Raw genomic sequence first — 26,521 nt, forward strand, 5'->3', positions numbered from 1 at the left:
GTGTGGTGGGGTGAGCTGTGTGTGAAGCACAGTAAATATAAATTGGCCTTTAGATCAGTTTGTTTTTTTTATTGCAATGACAGCCCAGTGATTCCAGATGTCCAAAATTAGAAGCACTGAAATTGCTATTAAGAAGAAAACAAAAAGATTTAAGAAGAAAAATGCATTCTAATCTAAGCAAGATCAGTTCAGAGTGTATATTGGAACAAACTTAAGATTCTGATGTCATGCCAGCCGATGCTCAGGGTTCAAGGGCTGGTAAGCTAGAGGAATGTGGGAAAACATCATCTCTTTTGCAGTTATCAAAATGAAAACCCAAAGCCCATTAATTTAACAGGCTTATGTGTAGAGTAGGCCTGCTATTGTTACAGGGGTGGGGATGGTGATCACATCTTTTGATCTTAAAAGTGTTCAAACAGGTAGATAATGTGACAGCAAAAGTCAGAAGGCTGCATGGCTGCACAGAGAGAGAGGGACCGCCAGCAGGAAAAAAGGAGGTGACATTGCCTCTGTGAAAGTCTCTGGCGAAACCTCCTTTGGATGCTGTGCACAGTTCTGGAGACCGCACCTTCACAAAGGATGGAAAACAGAGCTGGTCTAGAGGGCAGCTATTAAAATTGCCAACGGTCTTCATTATAAAGCATATGGGGACAGACTTGAAAATCTAAATTCTGAATTCCTGAAGGAAAGGAAAGGAAAGAAAGGGAAGATATAAAGGTGAGCAGGAGGTATGGATGGGCAAACTGGATAGGTCTAATTGTCTTTATTTGCTGTTATGTTTTATGTTTTATGTTATGTTTTATGTTTCATCAACAAATTCCCATTGATGTAGCCAGAATAGCCAGTAAAGGACTGGAAGAAGCCAGGCTGTACAAGCCTAAAAAGGTTAGCATCTATATGTGTTTCACATTTTAAAAGAGCCTTCCATGCTAGTGGTGTTCAGGGTTGCCAACTGTCCTGATTTTTTCTGGACTGTGCTGAAATTTGAGATAATGTACTGAATACAAAGAAGGGCTAACATATTCGGAAATGTCCTGGTTTTATCGCTCCAACCGCAGGTTAGCATCTGAGCTTTCCTTGCCATCATACAATACAGTGTACACTCTGAGCTAAGCTATGGGCACGTTTATTTTGTGTCACTTGCCTAGATTTCACTCCATGATTTAATTTACAGAAAAGTTGTTTGGCCCCAGGACTGATAAAATCAAACCTTTTTCAGGGTTAAGTTGGAGAATATTACACTATTAGAGGATAGCTTTCAAACGAGTGCATTCGGCAGCATATACACATGTATATGCCGTGTGTACTTATAACATAGTATTTCATAACCCGTGCACACAATATATACGTGTTTTATAAAATACGTGTATCTTAACCCCTCAACATATGCACATATGGAGGGTTATTACGAATGCATGCGATGCAGTGAAACTACATATTTAATAAGTATATGCACGTATATTGAAACTAAAATAAGATTTACTCGCATAAGTCCCAATTTATGGGCCGGACTTTAAGAGGCACGCCCGATTTTATAACATGCACGCGCAGCCGCACGCATGTTATAAAACCTGGGATCAGCGCGCGCAAGGGGGTGCACACTTGTGCACCTTGCGCTCGCCGAGCCCTAGGGGAGCCCTGATGGCTTTCCCGTTCCCTCCGAGGCCGCTCCAAAATCAGAGCGGCCTCGGAGAGAACTTTCCTTCCGCCCCCCCCCCAGCCCTACCTAAACCCCCCCCCTCACCTTTGTTTAATAAGTTGCGCCTGCCTCTGGGCAGGCGTAGGTTGCACACGCCAGCCGAGTGTCCGCGCGCGATCCCCCAGCACAGCCGCTGTGCCAGAGGCCTCAGTCCCACCCTGACCTCTCCTCGCCCCTTTCACAAAGCCCCAGGACAAATGCGCGTCCCAGGGCTTGCACGCGTCACCAGCCCTAAGCAAAATAGGTTCGGCGCGCGCAGGAGTGGTTACGCGCGTAAATCCTGAGGATTTACGCACGTAACCCTTTGAAAATCTGGCCCTATGTGTGTAAGTCGGTATATTTTAAAACATGCACACATCAAGAAAACTACCAGTTTTAACAATTGGTCCACTAGTTTGCCCTTTCCTTCTCCAGGTTATCGCGACCTTCCTGTTTCTTCAGCCTGAATGCCCCCCCAGTTCACCCAGACCTCCCACCCAGTCAGTAATACACAATAAACAAGTTTAATATCACTTATACCAGATAATTCGCAGGTATGAAAGCTGGCCGATGTACATGCATGCCTTTAAAAATAGCAATTTATGTGTGTAAATGTTGGCCCTACCATGTAATACCCCCTAGAGTGCCCATTTTTTACATGTGCATATATGCACCCAAAAAAGAAAATGCACCTGTACTGTATTTTGGACTTTTGTAAAATATGGAGTATGTGAGTACAGGCTACTTACTCAACGCATGTGCTAATCTTAACGTGCACCTCTGAGACGCCAAAGGGACAGACTCAGAAGTAACACCAGAAAAACTTTCTTCACAGAAAGGGTGGTGGATACTTGGAAGGACCTCCCAGTGGAAAGGACATAATGCAAAAACAATACAGAGAATCAAGTACAGAGGCTCATGAATTGCAATGAAGTGAGGGGTAAGTCAGAGATCATGGAGCGGAAGGCTGGAGTGGCATTCACGGAGCGGGATGCCAGTGGTTGGTGTTCCACCTTCATGGAGCAGAAGGATAGAGGGCTGCCATCTCAAAAAACAAAACAAAACAGGGGTGGGCAAGAGTATGTAAAATTACTGGTGAGGTCATAGGGTATAGGTATTGCCAATTATTAGGCTTGTTCAATATTTGTTGTATGTGGCTCGCGGTAATGGGGGCTACTACCTGAAGATAATACCCTTGCTCAGTGTACATACACACGATTGAGACTCCATCATTGCTCTGGGCTTCAATGGCAAGAGGTAATGTGGAAGAAAAAAAAAATTTATATTCACAGGGAAGCGAGGTGTAGCTGGGCAGATACTTTACTTTCAATGCATGTCCAGCGTAGATCTCTGCTTCAACGGCAGGGGAGAAAGTCTAATACTTCTCGTTCAACGCATAGCTCTCTGCTTCAACGGCAGGGGGAATGAGGAAGGGAGGATCTGTATGTGGATTGCATAGTCTGGGTGGACAGGGGCAGGGGTGTGGCCTGCTTATTTCAGCGGTTACTACCCCTAATTGAGCTGGATATTCACTTGGATGCAGTTCCAGCGCTGTTCTCTACATTGATAGTGGGGTGGAGGGGAACTAGAACTAGAGAGTACTAGAAGCCAAGTGTAACAAGTATGAGAGAGAAGAAAAAAAAAAAAAGTACATAGCTTGCTGGGCAGACTGGATGGGCCGTTTGGTCTTCTTCTGCCGTCATTTCTATGTTTCTGTTTCTATCAACCGGGGTCTATGGCACTGTAGCAGGAAGTAAACTGGACCGACTAGACGGCTGCTTATCTGCTGTTCTTTCTTTTGTTTAACTTCATTTTTATTGGTATTTAAATCATCACACAAAGGGGTAGATTTTAAAAGGCGCGCACGCGGTGTGTCCAGGTGCGCATGCAGGGCCCAGCCACACACATAAGTCCCAATTTTTAAGCGCACGGCCCTTTAAAAATTTGCCCTAAAATGAATCAGCACTAGGCAAACATGAATTCACAAAGAACATATAACCACAAAAAAATATACAAAAACAAGAAAAACACTCTATATCTAATTCCCACATAGAAGAACTAACGGAAGAGAAAAAGAAGGGAAAAAAAACATGAAAATGATTAAGTATAAGACAAGCCAAAACCATTTCAGCCTTCCACCTAAAATCACCTCACAACATACAACCAATGATCACAATTACAGGGCAATAATCACTTCAGCCATTCTTATCTCCAAGAAAAGCTTCCAAATGTTTCTTCTGATAGGTAATCAAACATTTACAGGAAAAGTTATGGTAAGTAAAAAAGTGAGCTTTGGTCTCAACTAAAGGAACTGTTTCCTCTGTAGTGGAGTTGACAGAGAAATATCTAGAAAAACTTGAATTTTCGGTCCACAAAAAAAAAAAAAGAAAGAAAAGAAAATCCTTATTTTTTAAATATTCCTTGTCTTCTTCAGAATAAAAAGAGACCAATAAAGTAGCCCTTGTTAGGATATCATCAATAAATGAACCCAAAAAAGCAGACAGCTCAGAGCTTTCTGGTAAAAGTATCGAGTCAACCTTCCAGCTCATTCACATCCTTCCCAAATTTAGGAATATAGTAAATGTTAGACAAGGCAATTTCCTTCATCTCTGAAACACTGAAAACCTCCCATAGATACTTCTTAAACAGCTCCTGGGCTGACAACAGTCTTGTCAGAGGAACATTTTAAAAATGTAAATTCCTCACACACGGGGTATTTTCCAAGGACTCCAACTGATTATGAAATACTCAGCTGTTTTTATATTAGCCACTCCTGTAGCTTGCAGGGAGGTCAACTGGGATCCTAAAGAGGACACTGTATCTTCAACTTTAGTTACGCAGTTCTCATGTTCTCCCAACTTAGACATTACCTCTTCAGTGAACCATTACCTCTCCTTAACCATTAAGCCTTATGCTCACCTTTGATGCAACTCCAACATTACTCTCTGCATCAACGGCAGGGGGTGGCAGGAAATTTGAATCAAACAGTTACCAACAAGGGCCCTGAACTTGGAGGTCGGTGAAACAGATAAGTGTGGGAAAATAAATGTGGGAGCTTGCTGGGCAGACTGGATGGGCCGATTGGTCTTTTTCTGCCGTCATTTCTATGTTTCTATGAAATTACAAAGCTGAGAGAGAGAAAGCATCAAAGTCTTTTCCAATCGTGTGACCACCCTCCAGACATCGACTAATGAAATATTCCCAGGTTCTACAAGGTCTCCAACTGGCTCAGGACCTTCACCGAACTGAAGAAACCAGCAGTAGCATGAAATTCCGGCATGACTAAGGGATCAGGAGACAGTAGGTGTTCCTCTTAAAAGTGCCAAGATTCCTGTTTGTATGGAAAGCAGTCTGCATCCCCCCTCATTCCACACAACTACTACTTGGGGCTCCATCCTTTTCCGTGGATGCACAAACTCCAGCTGATGACAAGCAGGAGTAACATCTGGGGACCTCTGCTCACTCGTCCCAACAGCCTCCACAGGAATTGTAGAAGTCCATCTAACAGCAGCAGCAACCACTTGAGCCAGCAGAGACCCGCTGCATAGAGGACTCGTCAGCTGAAGAGGTGGTAGACTAGCACCCGGACTCAGAGAGGCCCCAGAACAAGAAGAGGTCCTCTGCCCTCAAGTGGGCTTCTCCTGTCTGACGCTGAATATGCTGATCCATTAGAGCTTGTACCGAGGCTAAACCAAAAGCCATTGGAGCCAGATGGAATCAAAAAGAGGTAAAATAGAGGAAACTATAAAGAAAGAAAAAGTATTTCAGCAGAGTGTCAGGCAGTGGTGGCCACCTTGATATCACCCACCCCTTATCTGCTATTCTATATTTCGGTGTTTTTCTAATGGTGAAGTGTGTCAATATGTCAAATGTGCGTAAGCTCTATCACCAACAATATTAAACAGCATGTCCAAATGTTCAGAAATTTGATGGTTAAAAGTTGGCAACCCTAATGGGGTAGGAATTGTGTCTGTTCTTCAGCGGCCTTAGGGACCGCAGCCCACCTTGTGACTGTGACATTAACTGGCAGGCTGCTGCTCTGGCTCCCTGTTGCCTTCTGCAGCTGCAAATGCCTTATCTGTGATGAAAAAAATTGCTCTTTTGTAAGATTCCAATTAAGTTTTTTTGGGGACTATTTTTTACTGATTTTTCTTTCCCCAGAAACATAATCTTAAAATGCTGGAAAGGGTAAAAGGAAAATCCATCGCAGCTGAAAGGCAGAAGTGTGCAAAGGTATTTAGAGTAAGAACAAAAACAGTATAAAACTGGGAGATCCATATTCAGCAACCCGGGGCGTGTAAAGTACCCGGGTAACTTTAGGCAGGAAATCCTGCAGGACTCACCAAGCCGAGGCGGCCACTGAATAGACTTGCCTAAACTCACCCGGGTAGCCTTAGGCCAGTGATTTTTCTGAGCAGATCTCCCAGGTAAGTTTGGCCCGGTAATGCTCAATATTGCCCCACTACCCTTGACATGGCCCCTCCCATTATCTGCCCTCTTTCCTCCTCGGTAAAACATTACCCGGGTAAAATGCTGCCAATGAGAGGGCGGAAATGTTCAATTAAAAGGTTTCTGTCCAGATAACCAAAAAGTAACCTGAACAAACCCCTTTGAGTGTTGACCTCTAGGATTTTTTCCTTTGTGAAAAAAATGTTGCCAAAAAAAAAAAAAGGTTTGCTTTTGATATGAAATGTAATGGGAATTTTCTTTTTTAAGAAGTAGTTGAAAAAAATGGCAAAATTCCTTCTTTGCTGTATTCACTACCATTTTTTTTTTTTTTTAGCCAACAAAAAAAATCCTATTAAAGTCTATGGAGAACATTAACAGTAATTTGCCTGTTTTGTGGACTATCCTTAAAAACTATTCATGAAATGACAAATTGTTTTCTTGAAAGTCCTTGCTCATCTGGATGCAGCCACATTCAGCTTCTCTTAGCCATTGTACAATCCTGAACCACATGATTCATGCTTTGAACTTTTTTTTTTTTTTTTTCAAGGGCCGGAGATTTTACAAAATAAAATTCAATGCGCCATTAGCAGCTTTCAGTTCACTCCTGTTTTGATCAACCGTCTGCAGTTGCAAATGTATTAAACGGGTCATGACTTTTCGCTTGGTTTAGAAAATAAGAATTCTCTGGCAGCTGGTCAACAGGAGAAGCTTTAAGCTTCTCCTGTTGACAAACCTCATATACAAAGGCTTTTCAACTGCAAAAGAAATCTGGCTAGAAGTCAAAATACCAATTCCCACCCCTTCCTTCTGCTAGGGTATTTTTGTGAGGCTGTATAAACACCTTGCATTGAAGCAGGGGCTCTAAAATAAGAAGAGCAGCAAATGAAATAATACTCTTAGTCACTTTACCCTCCATTGCCTCAGGTACAAAACTTAGATTGTAAGCCCTCCAGGGATAGGGAAATACCTACAGTACCTGAATGTAAACCAATGTGATATCTCAGATTGAATGTTGGTATATAATAATAAATAAAATATCTTATTGAGACAGGATTGATATAAAACCTTGCTCTAGATATCTAGGTGTGGAGTGCATAACCACATATCAACATTTTCCCTGCATTTCTCCATCCATGCTTTCAGCTGTTACACACCAAAACATCTGGAGCAAAGTCGCCACTAACCCTGCACCTGGAGCCATGCGGGAGAAAAGCTTAAGGCATGGCTTTTCAGCCAGGTCCCTACCTAAGATCCACATCGTCGACCCAGTTTCCTGAGCCCTCCTCGAAGGACTGTGTTATACACAGCAGGGGCACAACTGGGTCTTGAAGCTATTCACAAATGGGATTTCCTAGGCCGGATCCCAATGCTTCATTGATTGCAAATTCTGATTTGTCTGTAAGTTGTTCCAAGGCCTCTGTTCTTTTAAATGTATTGTAATCTGCCTTGAAATCAACTTTGGGAGGAGGTGGAACCGCAAATGTTTAGCAAATGTTGCTTACCTGTAACAGGTGTTCTCACAGGACAGCAGGATGTTAGTCCTCACATATGGGTGACATCAGGATGGAGCCCAATCACGGAAAACTTCTGTCAAAGTTTCCAGAACTTTGACTGGCCCCTACTGGGCATGCCCAGCATGGCACTAACCCTGCAGCCAGCCAGGGGTCCCCCTTCAGTCTTATTTGAAAGCTACAGGCAGTGCCGAAAAATAAAATAACAAAACGTTATGAACCCAACACCACGGGGCGGCGGGCAGGTTTCATGAGGACTAACATCCTGCTGTCCTGTGAGAACACCTGTTACAGGTAAGCAACATTTGCTTTCTCACAGGACAAGCAGGATGACAGTCCTCACATATGGGTGAGTACCGAGCTGAGGATGTCCGAACATGCACCAAATGTACCCAACGACGTGCAACAGGCACAACAACTGGGGTGGAATTTGGTAGAGGGCATCCTGAACCCCACTGGGCAGGCGGAAGGGTGTAGGTACGTCACGTTGGAAATAGGTTACGCAGGACAGACTGGCCGAAGATGGAATCTTGTCTTCCAGCTTTGTCCAAGCAATAGTAGGCTGCGAAAGTGTGGAGAGAACTCCAGGTGGCAGCCCTGCAAATGTCAGGAAGCGGTACCAATCGTAGGTGTGCTACTGAAGTTGCCATGGCCCTCACAGAGTGTGCTTTAACACGATCCTGAAAAGGAATGCCTGCTTGCTTATAGCAAAAAGATAAGCAGTCCGCCAACCAGGAGGAGAGAGTCTGCTTACCCACAGGTTGCCCTAATTTGTTGGGATGGAAAGAGACAAACAACTGAGTGCTCTTTCTGTGGGCAGCTGTACGGTCTAGGTAGAAAGCTAGAGCCCTTTTACAGTCATGGGTATGCAGAGCCTCTTCTCCTGGATTGGAATGGGGCCTGGGAAAGAAGGTAGGCAGTATGATGGATTGATTAATGTGAAACTCCAAAACTACCTTAGGTAAAAATTAGGGTGAGTGCGGAGTACTGCCCGGTCCTACAGGAGTTTAGTGTAAGGTGGATAGGTAACTAGTAGAGATGTGAATCGTGTGATCGATCGTCTTAACGATCGATTTCGGCTGGGGGGGAGAGGGAATCGGATCGTTGCGGTTTTCTTTTTTTAATTATCGTGTAAATCGTAAATCGGGGGAGGGCACTAAAACATCCCTAAAACCCACCCCGACCCTTTAAAATAAATCCCCCACCCTCCCGAACCCCCCCAAAATGCCTTAAATTACCTGGGGTCCAGAGGAAGGGTCCCGGTGTGATCTTTTACTCTCGGGCCTCTGGTGCATTGTAGAAATGGCACCGGAGCTACCTTTGCCCTGTCATATGACAGGGCAAAGGTAGCGCCGGCGCCATTTTGTTTTTTGTCCCCCGACGTAAGGAGCGTAGGAGATCGCTCCCGGACCCCCGCTGGACCCCCAGGGACTTTTGGCCAGCTTGGGGGGGCCTCCTGACCCCCACAAGACTTGCCAAAAGTCCAGCGGGGGTCCGGGAGCGACCTCCTGCACTCGAATTGTTTTGCCTTACAAAATGACGTCAGGAGCATAGGAGGTCACTCCCGGTCCCCCGCTGGACTTTTGGCAAGTCTTGTGGGGGTCAGGAGGCCCCCCCAAGCTGGCTAAAAGTCCCTGGGAGTCCAGCAGGGGTCCGGGAGCGATCTCCTACACTCCTGATGTCGGGGGACAAAAAACAAAATGGCGCCGGCGCTACCTTTGCCCTGTCATATGACAGGGCAAAGGTAGCGCCGCGCCATTTCTACAATGCACCGGAGGCCCGAGAGTAAAAGATCACACCAGGACCCCCCACTGGACCCCAGGTAATTTAAGGCATTTTGGGGGGGTTCGGGAGGATAGGAGATTTATTTTAAAGGGTCGGGGTGGGTTTTAGGGTTGTTTTAGTGTGCTGGTTTTCCCGCCCTCCACCTTCCCCTCCCCCTTCCCCCTTCCCCCGATTTACGATTTTTGACGATAAATCGGGGGAATTCCTATTGATTTTTGACGATTTAAAATATATCGGACGATATTTTAAATCATCAAAAAATGATTCACATCTCTAGTAACTAGGGCCTGTAACTCACTAACCCTGCGAGCTGAAGTGATAGCCAAAAGGAAAATCACTTTCCATGTGAGATGTTTTAGTTCACAGGAGTGAAGAGGCTCGAATGGTGGTTTCATGAGCCGACCGAGAACCAGATTAAGGTCCCAAGAAGGGGCCAGAGGACATAAAGGTGGCTTGATGTGGAGCAAGCCCTTCAAAAAGCGTATTACAAGGGGTTGTACCGAAATAGTGACATCCGACACCTTTATGGAAGGCGGCTACCGCACTGACATGCATTCTGATGGAAGATGTCTTAAGACCTGACTCTGACAAATGCCAGAGATAGTCCAAAAACCTTGGGATTGGACAGGAAAAGGATCAAGGGACTGAGAGGTGCACCATGAGGTGTACCTTTTCCATTTATAGGAATAAGATTTTCTCTTGGAAGGCTTCCGTGAAGCAATCAAGACACGGGAAACTGGGTCTGAAGGTTAAGTGGTTGAAGGATTAACCTTTCAACATCCATGCCATCAGAGACAAGGCCTGAAGATTGGGGTGGCGTAGGCACCCGTCATTCTGAGTTATCAGGAGCGGGTCCTTTCCCAAGGGAATGTGACTGCAGATGGAGAGATCCTGGAGTATGGGAAACCACACTTGGCGTGGCCAGTGAGGTGCTATCAGGATCATGGTTCCCTTGTCCTGATGTAGCTTCACGAGGGTCTTTGAGAGAAGAGGAAGTGGAGGGAATGCATAGAGCAGACTGGTTGCCCACAAGAGGGAAAATGCATCTCTGGGCTGGCAGTGCTCGCTCCGAATGAGGGAGCAGTAGTTGTCCACTTTGTGGTTCTGAGGGGACGCAAAGAGATCTGTCTGAGGATATCCCCATTGTTGGAAGATTGAGGCCGCTACCGAGGGGTTGAGAGACCACTCATGCGGTTGGAAGACACGACTTAGCTTGTCTGCCAGCACATTGTCCACTCCCGGCAAGTAGGTGGCCTTGAGGTACATCGAGTGGGAGAGAGCTTACGCCAAAATCTGCGCAGCTTCCTGACACAGAAGGAAGGAGCCTCTGCCTCCTTGCTTGTTGATGTACCACATGGCCACCTGGTTGTCCGTCTGAATCAGGATGACCTGATTTGATAGGTGATCCTGAAAAGCCCTGAGAGCATATCATATTGCTCGAAGCTCCAGAAAATTTATTTGATGTTTGGCTTCCTCTGGAGACCAAAACCCTTGTGTCTGTAGATCGTCCACGTGGGCTCCCCACCCGAGGTTGGAAGCGTTGGTGGTGAGAATGACTTGAGCATCTGGTAATTGAAAGGGTAGTCCCCAGAGGAGATTGAACTGATCTTTCCACCAGGCCAGAGACAGGGTTGGTGATGTGGACAATGGTCGACAGAAGCTGAACAGCTTGAATCCATTGTGATCTCAGAGTCCAATGCATGAGTCTCATGGCCAGGCAGACAATTGGAATAACATGGACTGAGGACCCCATGTGTCCCAGAAGGACGAGGAATTGGCGAGATGTTGCTGTATGCTGAGACTGCAACTGGTAAGCTAGAGACACGAGTATCAGTGCTCGTTATTGCGGCAGAAAGGCTTTTGCCTGCAAGGGGTCCAAGTCTGCCCCAATGAATGACAAGATTTGAGATGGGACTAAAAAGGATTTTCTGTAATTGACGAGAAATCCTAGTGAAATTAGAGTGTGTAGAGTCAAATCTAGGGACGACCGAGCAGCTTGCTGGGTTGGAGCCCTGATTAACCAGTCGTCTAGATAGGGGTAGACGTGAACACCTTCTTTCCTGAGGAAAGCTGCGACAACTACGAGACATTTGGTAATGACTCATGGTGTAGACGCTAGGTCGAACAGGAGCACTCAGTATTGATAGTGCTTGGGGCCTACTAAAAACCTCAGGTACTTGCGATGAGTTGGAATTATCGCAATATGCGTGTATGCGTCCTGGAGGTCCAGAGAGCAGAGCCAGTCTCCTCTTTGTAGAAGAGGTAGAAGCGATCCCAAGGTTAGCTTCTTGAACTTTTCCTGCTGGAGGTACTTGTTGAGAGCACGTAGGTCCAGAATTGGACGAACTCCTGCCGATTTTTTGGGGATCAGAAAGTACCAGGAATAGAACCCTAGGCCTTGCTGCGAGTGTGGAACAGGTTCTATTGCTCTTGATTGGAGAAGGAGGGAGACCTCTTGATCCAGAAGAATGGAATGGTCGGACGTTCCCCATGTCCACAGAGGTGGGGAGTCCGGTGGCAGGGCGAGAAAGTTCAGGTGGTAACACTGAGCAATGATTGCCAGTACCCATTGGTCGGTTGTGACTGACTGCCACATGTTGTGAAAGTGGCACAATCGACCTCCTACTGGTATGCTTGGCAGAGGACTCTGACTGCTGCTCTCCAAGCAGAAGTCAAAAACTTGAAGCAGGTCCTGGCTGGGGAGCTGCTTGTGGTTTTTGCTTTCAGGCTTGGCGAGGCTGAGGCTTTTGATAAGGTCTCGTGGTACGGGACCTTGCTGGTGGTGGATAGGCCTTCCTTGGATGGTAGAACGACTTCTTAGAGTCCTTCCTGAAGGACTGTCTTAAGGAGAAGTCTGAAGGCATCGATGAGAGCTGTTTAAGGGTCTCATGATGGTCTTTTAATTCAGCCACCATTCGTTGGATCTGTTCACCAAACAGATTATCTCTTACACATGGTAGGTTAGACAGCCGGTCTTGCACTTCTGGGCGAAGGTCAGAAGATTTGAGCCAGGCCCACCGTCTTGCCGAAATGGCAGCTGCAGACACTCTGGTACAGGCGTCGAATCTATCATAAGATGTTCGAATCTCATGTTTTCCCGCTTCAAATCCTTTGCTGACAAGGGTTTGTAGCTGGTCTTGGAATTGTTCAGGGAGGGACTCAATCTGATTGAAGATGACCCTATTATATTGGGTCATACAAAGCTGGTAAGCAGCAATTCTGGAGATGAGCATGGCCCCTTGGAACACTCGTTGACCAATGTTGTCTAGGAACCTTTGTTCCTTAGCAGGTGAGGTAGATGAGTGAGGTTTCGACCTTTTTGCCCTCTTTTGAGCCGACTCTACCACAACTGAGTGGTAGTCGAGCTGGGATTTTTGAAAACCTGGGGCTGATTGTACTAAGTAAGTAGTGTCAGCCTTTCTGTGTACTGGAGCAATTGAACCAGGATTTTCCCAGTTCTTTTTGAGGAGATCAAGAAGAGCTTGGTGAATGGGGATAGAGATGACCACTTTGAGGGCATCCAGGAATTGGAGTAACTCCATCATCTGGTGCCTGTCAACCCATTCAGTCTGCAGTTGAAAGGGAACCAACTCAGACATTTCCTTCACAAAATTTATGAAAGAGAGGACCTCTGGAGGAGAACGCTTCCTACTTTCAGTGGGAGAAGGTGGTGAAGGTAAGTCATCGGTGTCTCTTGAAGAATCATCACCCCAAGTGTCATAAGGGCCAGCAGACTAACCTGTAGGACGAGAAGGGGGTTGGATACCTGAAGGCCCCGGGCGAGGCTCCGAGAAAATTGAAGGAATCCCAGGGGGCACCGATGATGGCATGGAAGGCATCGGTGCTGGCATCGAAGGCATCGATGGTGCCGATGGACGTATCGGCACCAATGGATGAATCGGTGGCGAGGGACGAATTGGCATCAATGGCTGAGGCAAAACCCCCGATGGAGGAATGCGGAATGGTGTTTCTCCTCCTGATGAAGCTGTCAACGGGGAGGGCACCGGAGCCATCGGAGACCCGGGATCCATTGGTGGAAGGGCGGCCATCAGCGCCTCCATCCGTGATAGCAGCGGTGCCAGCGCTGCCGGAATCGGGTCGATGACTAGTTCCACAGTCGGTGCCGGTGTCGGTGCCGGAGGAACCTGGAGACGTTGCATCGACTTGTTGATGGCCTCCTGAACCAGCCGGTCCAGTTCTTCTCTGAGACCTGGAGCAAGCAGCCCTGGCTCCGGAACAGAAGAGGGAGGCAGAGGCACAGTCGGAGGGACCACCTTTACAGGCGGAATCGCGACTCCCAAATCCCGATCGGGTGAGGGTAGCCTCGATGACCCGGTCGCAGGAAGGGTCGGTGCCTTTCCTGGACGGGGCTTCGACGGTGGCGAGGTCGATGATTTCGCTCCCTCGACGGTCCGAGTCTTACGATGTTGATGGCGATGTTTCTCCCTGCGATCCCCTCAATCCTGAGGGGGAGTAGTGGGCGTCTATGGCCGTGAAGACATCAATGGCAGTCGGTCACCGGACGGTGGATGATGCTGGCGCGAAGTCGATGGTGCCGGTTCCGAAGACGTCGATGCGATGGACGGCGTCGGGATCTGAGCACGGAAGAGGAGTTCCATCTTCTCCATTCTGGCCTTGCGACCTTTAGGTGTCATGAGGGCACATTTGGTGCAAGCCAGGACATCATGCTCATGGCCTAAACACATTACACAGACTCCATGGGGGTCTGTGATAGACATGGTGCGAGTACAGTCCGGGCACCGATGGAACCCTGACGCCATGGCCATAGAAAAAATCGAGCCGCGGTACGGTCAAGGGCCAAACTCGACGGTAATCGACGGAAAACGGTCAAAAAACTTACCGGAGTACTGCGGCCAGAGAAAAGTTAGAGGAGGGACCCCTGTGGGGCAATTTAACTGTAGATAATTCCGTGAGGAAAATTCCTGTCAGGAATCTCTTCAGAGCTCCTAAACCGCGAGGCTACTGCTGCGCGGAAAAAAGAAGACTGACGGGGGACCCCTGCTGGCTGCAGGGTTAGTGCCATGCTGGGCATGCCCAGTAGGGGCAGTCAAAGTTCTGGAAACTTTGACAGAAGTTTTCCATGATTGGGCTCCATCCTGATGATGTCACCCATATGTGAGGACTACCATCCTGCTTGTCCTGTGAGAAATAAATAAACGTTAAATCCTAACTCAGAGCCCCACTTATTTGTATATACAAATTTAATTGGACTAGATTTACTGATTAATAATTTATAACATTTAGAAATGTACTCCTCACCAGTCCCCACATCATCATAAGCCCTGTTTAGAAAACAATTCCATTTCTTTTTTACTCAACGCACAATTAAACTCTGGAATTTGTTGCCAGAGAATGTGGTTCGTGCAGTTAGTATAGCTGTGTTTAAAAAAGGATTGGATAAGTTCTTGGAGGAGAAGTCCATTACCTGCTATTAAGTTCACTTAGAGAATAGCCACTGCCATTAGCAATGGTTACATGGAATAGACTTAGTTTTTGGGTACTTGCCAGGTTCTTATGGCCTGGATTGGCCACTGTTGGAAACAGGATGCTGGGACCCTTGGTCTGACCCAGTATGGCATTTTCTTATGTTCTTATGTTCACGCAAAGGCATGCGAAATTCCACAATGTGTGCTTCAGCAAGTGTGCCAGCTCTTAGTACGAAAAGGCTGTTATCGTTTCATCTCCAGCCTGCCCGCAGTCAAGAATATACACCTCGAGTTACTAGGTGGGCCTCCCATAGGGATACAAATACCTGTCTAGGGAACAGGCACTATAGCAAGTCTCTCTCTCTCTCTCTCTCTCTCTCTCTCTCTCTCTCTCTCTCTCTCTCTCTCTCTCTCTCTCAGCATACCGAAACAGGCTGTCTGGAAACATCGTGAACCACGATAAACCTTTACCAGCCTCTAGCGCACAACGTACCGCAAATGAAAGAGGTGTAGCTATTGACTGCGGCACACGATAACTTTTTCCTACTTTAAATATACTCCGCCCCCTGAATACAAAATTAAAAATTTGCATTTGCAAATCGCGTTAACGGCTGTTAGCGCGATTTGCGGAATTATCTCCTGCAGTAACTCCTTGGAAAATGACCCCCTTAGTCCACCAGTTTACCCAGTCTATCTCTAGGTAATCAAGACTACTCTGGTTCTGCAGCTTGCATTCCCCCAGATTTACCCAGACTCCTCATCCAGTCAGTTTTTGGCTATAACCAGTTTTTTTCAGACTCAAACCTGATGAAGAGCAGAAGTAAATTAGCACAGGTAACAGCCCTATGTGCTATGCATTGCCAGATTTAAAATCAGGATTTATACGCATAAATGTTGGCCCTGCCACAGAATGCTCCTAACTTGCCCTAAATCTGCTCCTTTTTTTTCAAGCACTGTGTTGTACATGCAGACGCATATACGCACTTAATTTTCCAGTTTTAAAATAAGAGCTCCTCGCATTCGGCCCATATGCTTGCATATATAGGCCTTTTTACATGAGCAGCTCTTTTAAACTTTTTAAATCTTTGTGTTTATGAATTGTGAATGTATTTATTGTTAACCTCATTCAGCATAATGGAGTTTTCAAAATATAAGAAATTGTAAAATCAAATATATAAATAAAATAAATGTTCAGACCTTTCAGTGAGAGGACATCAGCATCACATAATCCAGAAGACAGCTATAGGTTAGTTAAAAAGCTGCTTCTCTGTGATTTGTCCTCCATCTGGTGCCCTTGCCAACTTGTGCTGCCTTGGCTCTCAGAAAGATGTGATGTCATACAGGCAAAAGTTGGTTGCTATAGTTACCTGCACTTGTTTGTTTATTCAGTGTTCACAATTCAGACTTAGACTTGAATGAGAAACATAAACGAATGAGAAAATAATTTTCATTTAAATCCATGGGCACCCTCCATTTGTTTCGGGGGTCCATAAATGAAAAACATTTGACTCATTCATTGCATTTTACCCATTCATTTAAAAAAAAAACCATTTTGTACTTGTCTTCCTATATAACTGCATTGCCTGGACCTTATCTTCTTTACCCGTTTTCTCAAAATATGTTTGCCCACTCTTTCTCAGTTTTATATGCCTGGTTAACATAGAATTAATTTGCCCTCACATGGGAAGAATGCTATGAGTTACTTATAGGGAAGGATTCTCTTATTTTGATATTCAAATAACATCAATTTTTCTTGTAGAGAACTTTTTTTTCACAGTTATGCACTAATATCTGGAACTAATTTCAATTGTTTTGTCCCAATAGGTTTGAACACTAACCTGTGTACCATCATTTAAATTCACACAATCAGATATGGTTCTTTGTATTTCGGCACAAAAAGAATCCTCATTCAACACCCGGGATTTAACATCGGTTCTGAACCTAGTTAAATGTCAGACCAGGCTATTGGATCAATAGCACATTGATTGATTTATGAATGGAGATTTGATTTGAGCAAGAAGTATTCAAAGTGAGAATATGTGTTGTATATTCATTAAATCAATAGCTGCCAGAGACAGCCTTCTAAATATCAATTAAGGAAAAATTAACAATTAATTCACTTGCTCTCTTACTCTCTAAAACCCTGTGTGACACTTAGCCCAATCTATCCAACTGAGTGTTTAACAGGCAATTAAAATCACCCCCCACTGTCAAGATAAAATTCAAGAAAATGAAAGGAGATATAAAAATAGAAAGCTGAACAGGAACAATATAAAGAAATTGTTGAGCCTTCTGTTTTTTGCATCTCCCTTCATTTTGACATGAGATAACTTTTAAATTGCAACATAAAGTATTCTAAAAAATTAAAAATATTGGTGGACATTAAGTGCCAGCATGGAACCGTGATTACATTTGGTGGTTTTTCACACAGATCTTTGGTTATGATATACCCCTTGTTAGGAGTGCTCCTTTTACAGTCCATGGGATACCAGTAGTTTAGCACCCCCTGTGGATACATCGGTTATCCAGTCATGGACTGCTGATGGGTTATCTTCACGGATTAATTAATTACAGCAAGATTGCTAGGAGTAAATTTTCAATCCATCTTCGCAGCCATCAAAGTTGCCAGTTAAGTTAAGGAGCATTTAAATATTTTATAGTTATGAACAGAGGGCATATTGTGAAAGTTTTCCTGAAAAAAACCTAAAAGTCACAATTTCTTGCACAATTGTAATTTAAATACATTCCATTTCAAACATCCTGGTGGCCTTTGCAGAGTATTGACTAATAGGGAGATTTATGAAGTTGGGATAGTGCTATAACGTGCATTAAACAGCATATATCATGCAATAAATGCTGTATATTATGTGATATAGCTGTATCATGGTGATATTGCGTGATGTTCGGGCCTGAAACCTGCCCCTATTACAACAAGATGCTTTGCATGGAATTTGTATGCATGAATTTTGCAAATTCATGCAAAGTGGCTCATGTATACTTAATTCTATGTAAATAATGTAACGCAGCTGACTTAGAAATTTTTCTGCCACAATTTTATATTTGCCAGAAATGCTATTCTACCATGGGAGCATCAAAACCTTATCGTGGGTCCTGATGCTCCCATGGTAGAATTAAAGTCATATGGACCAACATGACTTCCCTCATCCCCTCACAAGTTTAAAAAAGTCACCAGGTGTCTTACTGGTCTCCCCTCTGCTCACTCTGAGGAGGCCATTCAAGGGCCCTGGTGACTATTTTTTTAACTTGTGGTGGGAGGGGAATTCTTTGGACCACATGGCTCTTTAAAGAGATGGTGGCCCCATGAGTTGGGGGTCAGCATTGAGCGTTTACAAGGCCCCTGCTGCATTCTTTCGTCTCACGCACTTTTTCCACGAGACGAAAGAACGCGGCAATACAGCCACAATATTTGGTCGGGGAGGGACCAAAATGTTGTGGGCCTGCTCACCCCTCCCACCCCCACTCGATATTGGACCTCTCCCATGATAAAATAGTGCAGCTTTGTGAATCTAGACCCAAGTTTGTTGACAGCTTTCAGAGTAACATTGATGATGTCTAAAGGGAATCATTGCAGGAGATCTTAATACATGTTCGGAAGTCACAAATATATCAACCATTTATACAAAATGATAAAAATTCAAAAGATTACCTGGAAAAGTCCTTGCAATTAGACATAATCCTTCTTTCTGACAGAGCAATTCCTTTATTTCTGGTACCAAATTTACCTGTGAACAGCAAGGCAGGATTCTAATTAATGTGCTGGACAAATTATATTTTCAGAGTCAAAAGTTAAGACACTTAAACAGAGCACAATTAAAATAATTGTCCAGGCACATACTGCTTAAATAAGATGCTTCACATGGTTGGAAGCCCTGAATTGGCCTGCAAAAAATTGCATTTGGCTGGAAACCTGACAAATATTTAGATTTGAATTGGGAAATTCTTATTTCAGTATTGGTAAAATGCTTCCTGCAGAGATAATGCAAATTTGACCCATCAAAGAATCGTAAAGATGGGTCAAAATATAAGTCACATTTACTCATTTCTTCCATTTTTATATGGCATGTTCTAGTAGCAGCTCAGTACAGTGTACAATTAGCAAACGTAAAATATTAAAACAATGAATACATATATAAAACTACTAAACATAAATAGGTCAATAGCATGCAATATTAATGTATTTCATTTATATACATATGTAAAACCAAGAAAAAAATAACATACAAGTTCATGCACCATTTAGATTATTTATAATAGGACCGTTGTCAACTGTCAATGCTACTGTTCTTCTCTAGACAGAGATCTTACTCCCTCAGCTGAGAGATCTGTCTTTACGTATGGCAATGGAAGGGTTATGCATTGGGAACCAGAAGAGACTGCAGGGGAACGAGTAGCTGGCAGGATTATGGTAGTTTGTGGTGCATGATTTACAGAGAGCTGATGTTGGGACTCAGAGTAAGCTATATATACTTTGTATCCTTTTCTTGAATTTGTAACTAAGCATCCTTTTTAGTCAGGCACCAATGTGCTGGTCAAGTAATAAAAGGTTAATTCAATTTATATGAAACAGAATACAAAAATTAAGAGTATTCCAGGGTTTTTTTTGACAGGTATATAAATACAGTACTTACTAAATGTAACGTTTACCGGTCGCAAGGGACATCCCACAACCGGTAGCACTCACCCCAGGACGCAGACCGCCTTCGAAGTGGCAAGAACACCATTATGATGCCACCAGCATTCCTGTTCCCTGCGTGCCTCCGGCACCACTCACTCCAGGACGCCGACTTCCCCCGAAGCGCCGTGATACCGCCAGCTCCCCCACTCCTCGGGCTTCCCTAGGCACATGCATGGCATGCTGCCCTTTATAGTCCCCATTTCAGGAAAGAGCCTGGCTGGCACGCTCTGATGACATCATGTGGCTGGATATAAAGGTCCCAGCCACGCTCCCTTCCTTGCTCAGCGAGAGCTCTTCCTGCTTGTTTGCAGAGCGTGTTGCTCCTGCGTTCCTGATCCTGCCTTGGTTCCTGGGCCTGCCTTGCCTAGTCCAGCTGCCTTGTCCAGATCCTCCAGCCTATCCTATCTCCAGGTTGACTTCGGTATTGTTCTCTGCTATGGACCTGGACTACTCTCCTGCCACTTCCCTTAGCTTTGGACTTTGCCTACACCTTGCCTGCTGCCTGCCTCGACCTCCGTTTCGCTACTGATTATTCTCTGACAACACTTATCCCGACCTTGGTCCAGTCCCAGACTCTCTTATCCTATACGCCCTGTGGGGACCTTTGCCTAAGTTCTGCCGGCCCCTGGACCCCCAAAGGTTCAACCCGCGGGGAACAGATTTGGTATAGTTGAAGCTCCAGTCTTGTCCCAAACCAAAGCAAGTTCACCAGCTGTCAGTGTGGGCCAAGTAGGTTCGCCTACTAGGCCATGTCAACCACACCACGTCACAAAGGTCCACTATTCTTACACCAAAGCAATGAGGTACATTTTTAAATGAGCTATGAGCGGTTCAGATAACTGTTTAATTTTTAGGAAAATCTTCAGTTGAAAATTTGACCAGCAAGATTTATACATGCTACTTTTTTACTCAGAGTTAACTAATTAATCAATCAGCTAGCTCTGAAAATCAGCATTAACTGGTTAAATTCCATCTTCTGTCCTAACCCACAGTTAGTTGGTTAAACCTTTTGAAAATCCATCCAAATATTAACAATATTAAGACATTCTAACCATGCTGACCCCTAGCATTACATTTCTTTGTACTCTTGCAATTTTAGAAAGAAGTATCTTATCTTATTGAGACGCATGCTCACATTTTATTACGAGCAGGCTGGTTTCTGGTTAATTTCTACTTGTGAAATACACAACTTTAAATGCAACGTGAGTCACCTATGAAGTCGGGGATAGATCACACATAAAGAAAGAATTTTAACCTCTGGACAATTTTGCAGTCCAAGAAATAGCAACCATATCACACCAACCTGGCAAAACTGAAATGAGCCTTAGGGCTGAAGGCAGCGTACGTGGAAATATAATTTTGTTCTGTGGCATCATTAATGATGTGATCGTGCTGAACCTCCGACCAATGGGTGATGGCTGAATTTGTGTGTACAAATGTGCTGTTCAGAAGACCGTTGCAACCAAACCTTCCTACCTTCTGATGAGGCTGTAATTGAGACAACTCATTCTTTTCCATGCAGTTTCTATCACTGTGCGCGCCAGCATGTGTGCAGAGCAGAAGATCCCAGAGTTGTGTGTTACCTACAACAAGGAGATTATTGAAGTATATTCAGAAAATATACATAACATACTTAAATTCTGAGAGGAATACCAAGAAATACTCTAAGGGGTGTAATACCTCGTTCAGAGCACTTAATGCGTCCTTCCCATGTTCTTTTGTTGGAAAGGTTTTTGAAGGCTGGACCAGATGGGCCTCTGTCCTTCTTTCAACCTAATCCACTACAGAATTATCCCCGTGCTGTTTTCCTTGCTAATATCCAGACTTTAGAATTCTTGAGCTAGGTATATACCCCAAGACTTGCCATATCCCCTACATATAAAGCACGAATCATGGGAGCTGCATCAATTGTATGGTTAGCCAAAGACAGAAATACAGTCCAAAACAAGCAAAAGACTCATAATGTCAACTACACCTGTATACAGTCTAAAAGCAGATTTGCAAGCAATGAAAAGTACATTAATAAATCATCTAGTGTTTGAATGTAATCTAAATAAAAATATTTTTCACAGTTGTGTTGGATTTACAACTTTAGAACAACTATTTGTGGAACCGATTCAGTACGAACTAAAAACTCAAGAGCATGGGTTTACACGGGCTGTGACCATATCTCGGTCTCACTGCAATAAGCACAGATGAGATTGGCTCTAGCTTGCCCTAGTTCTTATCGCATTCTACAGATCTTAGAAATGAACCTGTAGCTAGTCTTCTACTGTAGAACTTCTTTAAAAAAAAAAAAAAAGAAAACCAAGTTTAAACAAAATGAGCAAAATAAAATTTGATAGAAAAACTAATGGTCTCTCTGTGAAGTTACTTGTAAAAAAAAAAAAAAAACGTTGACAACTTTCAGGGAATATTTCAGATTCACACAGGGAAACTTTCAAACTGTGCAAAGCGTAAAGTCTGCGGGTAACAAGCCGCCGCACGCTGCGGCCCCCGGTTTTAAAATAAGGAGTAACGAAAGTAACAGCTGGCCCCTGCCCTGCCCTTTCCCAACCCCTGATTTTTGGCTCGCGTGGATGTGGGCGATTTAATGCAAGCAGCGCTTTTCAAATCGACCCTCTCTGTGCATAAAAGTGCACATGCGCTGGCACTGCGTGCCTATGTTTATGCACAGAGAGGGGAGGCAATTTTCAAAGACCCCCCACTTCCGGCGTTTTCCACTGGTTTGGCCATGGAAATGCCTTTGCAATTTGCCCTCACAAGAGACAGTTTTGAATAACCCACGCAAGATCTGTGTTTGCCTTACAGATCATTTTCACAGGGAAATTACCTCTGAAAATCAGCTGCCATAAAGCATGTATTTACAAAAGATGCACGTACTTTGCTCCTGCTGTTTGTGTGGGTGGACAATCAGGGGCAAAAGACTGCAGCGCACACGTGTTTGAAAATCAAACCATGTGCACTGTTTGCTCCCCTGACTGGAGCACGCCTATGGAAGCACTTGTTTTTGAACACAGCTAAATGTAAGTGTGCTGTGAAAGCGCCTCCTTTACTTTTAGCCAGGCAGCGGATGGCAGTGGGTGTAAGAGGGGATTTATCTTATTCAACATCTCATACTCCGCATAACCATCTATGCTCAGCACCGATTAAAGCATTACATACAAAAAATAAAACAAATACGTACCAACAATTAAAATAACACATAAAATACCATTCAATAAAACATTTAATTGCACATTAACTATACACCCCACACCTGCTTCTCAGAGAATTTGAGAGAGGTTCGGAGGGGGGGGGGGGTCTGACAGGGGAGGTAGAGAGCACAGTGGGGGGGGGAAGAGCTTGGGAACAGAGTATGATGAGGGAGATGGGTTGAGGAGTGTGAGAGAGGATGATGGTGAGACAAGTGAGAGATAGAGAGGGTGGAAAGCTGACCAGGGGAGACAGAAGGCCTGCGGGAACAGAGGAAGTTGAGGGTCATTGGGTGGAAACATGCAAGGAGTTGATGAGAAAGAGACTGTGAGAGAGGGTGATTGGAGATGATGGGTGAGACAGCGGAAGCCGAATCCCCTACTCTGATTCTCACTGCCCACCACTGCCAACAGCTTTCCTCGACTTCTGTTTTCAGTGACTCTGACTGTGGTGATACTTGCAGAAGAGAAGTCAAAAGATCTTTGCTCAGAAAAATTGATGCTAGAGTTGGGGCAGATGTCATGGTGAGCCTGCTATGCAAGAACATGCATACTTCAGAGAAGCCCAGCAGTAAAAAGGAAGAGGTAATGTATGTGCTTTCCAGCAGAAAGTGGAGATACTAAAAAATCTTCATCACAGAGCAAACATTGCTAACCTCAGGGAGGGTAACTTAAAACAAGCTCAAGGGTGCCTATACATGCATGTATGGGAAGGCGAGCGGACATACGCTGGAATTTTAAATCATGCTTACAGTTACGCAATGCATATGTGTGCCCCTAAGTTTAAGCAACTACTCGAGCTAATGCACTTCACATATCTTCCTTAGGATTTTGTTAGCTTTAACGTGCGCAGGTAAGTGGATTTTAAAACATACTCGCTTGAAGGATATTCCCAGTTTTATCAATTAGTCTACCAGTTTGCCCAGTCTATCTCGAGGTCATCCAGACCTCTCTGCTTCTTCAGCCTGCATCCCCCTCCCAGTTCACCCTGACCCCCTCGCCCTGTCATGTTAGACCTCAATAGAGATTTCTACAGAATTACACCTTATCAGGAGGAGCAGTGAATATACGCGGCTAACGAGCCGATGCACGCTGCAGCCGCCGGAATCAAAATACGGATTTACAAGCCCTGGAATGCCCCCGACATGCCCTAACTCCTCCCATTTCTCTGTTACACATGCCTGTGTATATACGTGCATAATTTGCCACTTTTAAATTACGCATTGCTCGTGCAATGCCCAGATACTCGTGTATATGGGGCTTTTAACGCAAGCAATGCTTTTAAAATTCACCCCCAAGAGTATACAACAATCTAGGACTTAAGGGCCCGGGAAGGCTAGATTTTAACTTTTTGTGCTAGAAGTGACTCTGTAATGGGTCTGGTTGAACACAAAACATTGCGCAAGCTGTTCTCTCAGAAGATTGCAAGGTTGTGTGGCTGACAGACAACTGTATTGCTCATCCTGCTGCTGAAACACTGGGCCACACAATGGCTATAAAAACTTCAGAAAAAAAACTAAAAAAACTTTACTATCAAGAACAGAGTTTGGTGCATTGCTTGTCCCAGACTCTGAAGAATGTGTGGCACAATCTGTGGCCTATTACCATGTAATTAAAATGGAGGCGTGTTTGGTGGGAGGCATAAAGGAGGTGGCGTAATAAGCATTTCCCCTCCCCCTCCATTTTTCACCTCCTCCCCACCACCCAGTATACTCCTCCCTCTCCCCTCTATCATCCCCTGCCATCATCTTCCTCTGTTACTTATCTGCATCTCTGGTCTCTTATTTTTTTTGGTTGGGGCAAGTGCACTAATGCATCTACACACAAACTGCCACTGTAAAAATATACAACCTAAAACAGCTCTGCTCAGCAATGCATCCGATGAAGAATTATAATTATCTTTGCACCACAGTGCTCACGTGGCCTCAACCAAATACAGTGTTTAGTCTGATACAAGCTTCGCCAGCTGCGCCCTTTGCAACCACTTCTCGGTTATTCTGATTTTCACACCAGCATTTAATCCCTCTTCTCTGTTCTTGGGTCTACCCAACTCTCATCTTCATGCCCTTCAACTAATCCAAAATTCCGCAGCTCATCTAATTTCTGGCACCTCTCTCCATAGTCACATTTCTCCAGTTCTCACTGAGTCGCACTGGTTGCCCATCATACGGCGAGCACAATTCAAAAAACGCTCACCTGGATCTTTAAGGCCCTTTATGGGTTAGCCCCACCTTGCTATCTTCCTCTGTTCTGATATTCCAGCCAGCCTGTAGCCTCTGCTCTACCTCCCAGGATTTACTAGAAATCCCACAGCCATCGGAGACTCGCAAACAAATTTTTTATATTGTGGGCCCAGCCCTATGGAATAGTCTCCTGCTGGAAATCAGAGTAGAAAAGGACCTGCTTTGTTTTAGGAAGCTGCCAAAGTCTTATTTGTTTACCCTGGCCTTCCCTGACTGATGCGATTCCCTTCCACCTCTTACCTTTCAGATTTTTGTACTCTGCTGAGATTTGAAGATCAACGGAATAGAAGTTTGTATAAATAAATAAATAGTTAAATCTAAATTACAGCAACTGAGAGAAGAGGCGAGGAAAACTTCAAGGGAGGCAGAGTATAGAGAGCTACTGACTCAGTGAACAAGCTGTGTAACTTGTTTCCTTTGGAAAACATCTGTGCCTGTAAGTTGATGAGTGGTTTGTCAATTTAACATCTGTGTAAACCTATCAAAATTATTGAAAAAACACATCTGACTTTTTCACCTTGAGCACTAGAAATGTCCTGGAAATTTTGAATTATGCATTTGCACTTACACACAAACTCATTTCTCATGCCTGGAAAGTTGTACAATTATCTGGATCCTACTTTTAGCCCATGAAACCCTCTGCCACAAATTATTGGTGGAGCTTTCATATTGCTTTGACAGCGGAGTTAAGCAGGAATTCTGGGGCGATTCATTCACCAAGTGAATCACAGAAACATAAAACCTGTACCAGCCCATCTCTAAAGTTAATGAAAAAGCTGGCCATAGCAAGATTGTTTTCTACTTTGACCAAAAGGGGACAGATTTTCAAAATGATCTAGCCAGCTAACGATGAAGTTGCTTAAATTCTGGGCAGCCCCAAGGGTGTAGTTGGGTAAGGGAGCAATTTTGTCAAGCTGGGTAAGGGGCCCATTTACTAAAGTCTGTTAAAATGCGATGTGACATGCTGCTTTAATGCACTTTAATTATTGTGGTAAGCTCAGTACTGCAGTTAGTGAATAGAATCATGGAAACATAGAAAATGACCAAACGGTCCATTCAGTCTGCCCAGCAAGCTTATGATAGCATCTGCTGCATCATATAGGTCACCCCCTTACTTAGTTTCCCAAACTGTCAAAGTCAGGGCCATTGTTGGTTGCTCTCTGAGTTAAATTCCCTGTTACCTCTTGCCATTGAAGCAGAGAGCAATGTTGGAGTTGCATCCTAAGTATCAGGCTTATTGGGTAAGTGTAGCCACAGCCGCATCAGCAAGTTACCCCCATGCTTATTTGTTTTCCAAGACCGTAAAATCCAATGTCCTTGTTGGTTGCTGTCTGAATTTTATTCTCCTTTTCCTCTTTCCCCCCTGCCGTTAAAGCAGAGAACAATAATGGAATTGCATCAACAGTATGAAGGCTTATTGGTCAAGGGTAATAATCACCACACCAGCAAGTTACCGCCATGCACTTTTTCCTTCATTTCCATCCTCTAGCCTTTAAGGATCCAGTGTTTATCCCATTC

General features: G+C 44.4%; 1 protein-coding gene across 3 annotated transcripts in view; it reads right to left on the minus strand.

Annotated features, from left to right (window-relative positions):
- The window catches only part of CPED1 (cadherin like and PC-esterase domain containing 1), a 261,549-nt gene that overhangs the window by 185,256 nt on the left and 49,772 nt on the right, over positions 1-26,521 (minus strand). For all 3 annotated transcript variants that reach the window (XM_029617076.1, XM_029617075.1, XM_029617077.1), the window contains exons 3-4: positions 21,043-21,149; positions 18,538-18,613 (exon numbers count right to left, since the gene is read on the minus strand). In XM_029617076.1, coding sequence (XP_029472936.1) covers positions 18,538-18,613; positions 21,043-21,149 — 183 coding nt within the window. The remainder of the gene's footprint in view (positions 1-18,537; positions 18,614-21,042; positions 21,150-26,521) is intronic.

The sequence above is a fragment of the Rhinatrema bivittatum genome, chromosome 9 (genome assembly GCF_901001135.1).
Source record: "Rhinatrema bivittatum chromosome 9, aRhiBiv1.1, whole genome shotgun sequence".
In the NCBI taxonomy this organism is placed as follows: domain Eukaryota; kingdom Metazoa; phylum Chordata; class Amphibia; order Gymnophiona; family Rhinatrematidae; genus Rhinatrema; species Rhinatrema bivittatum.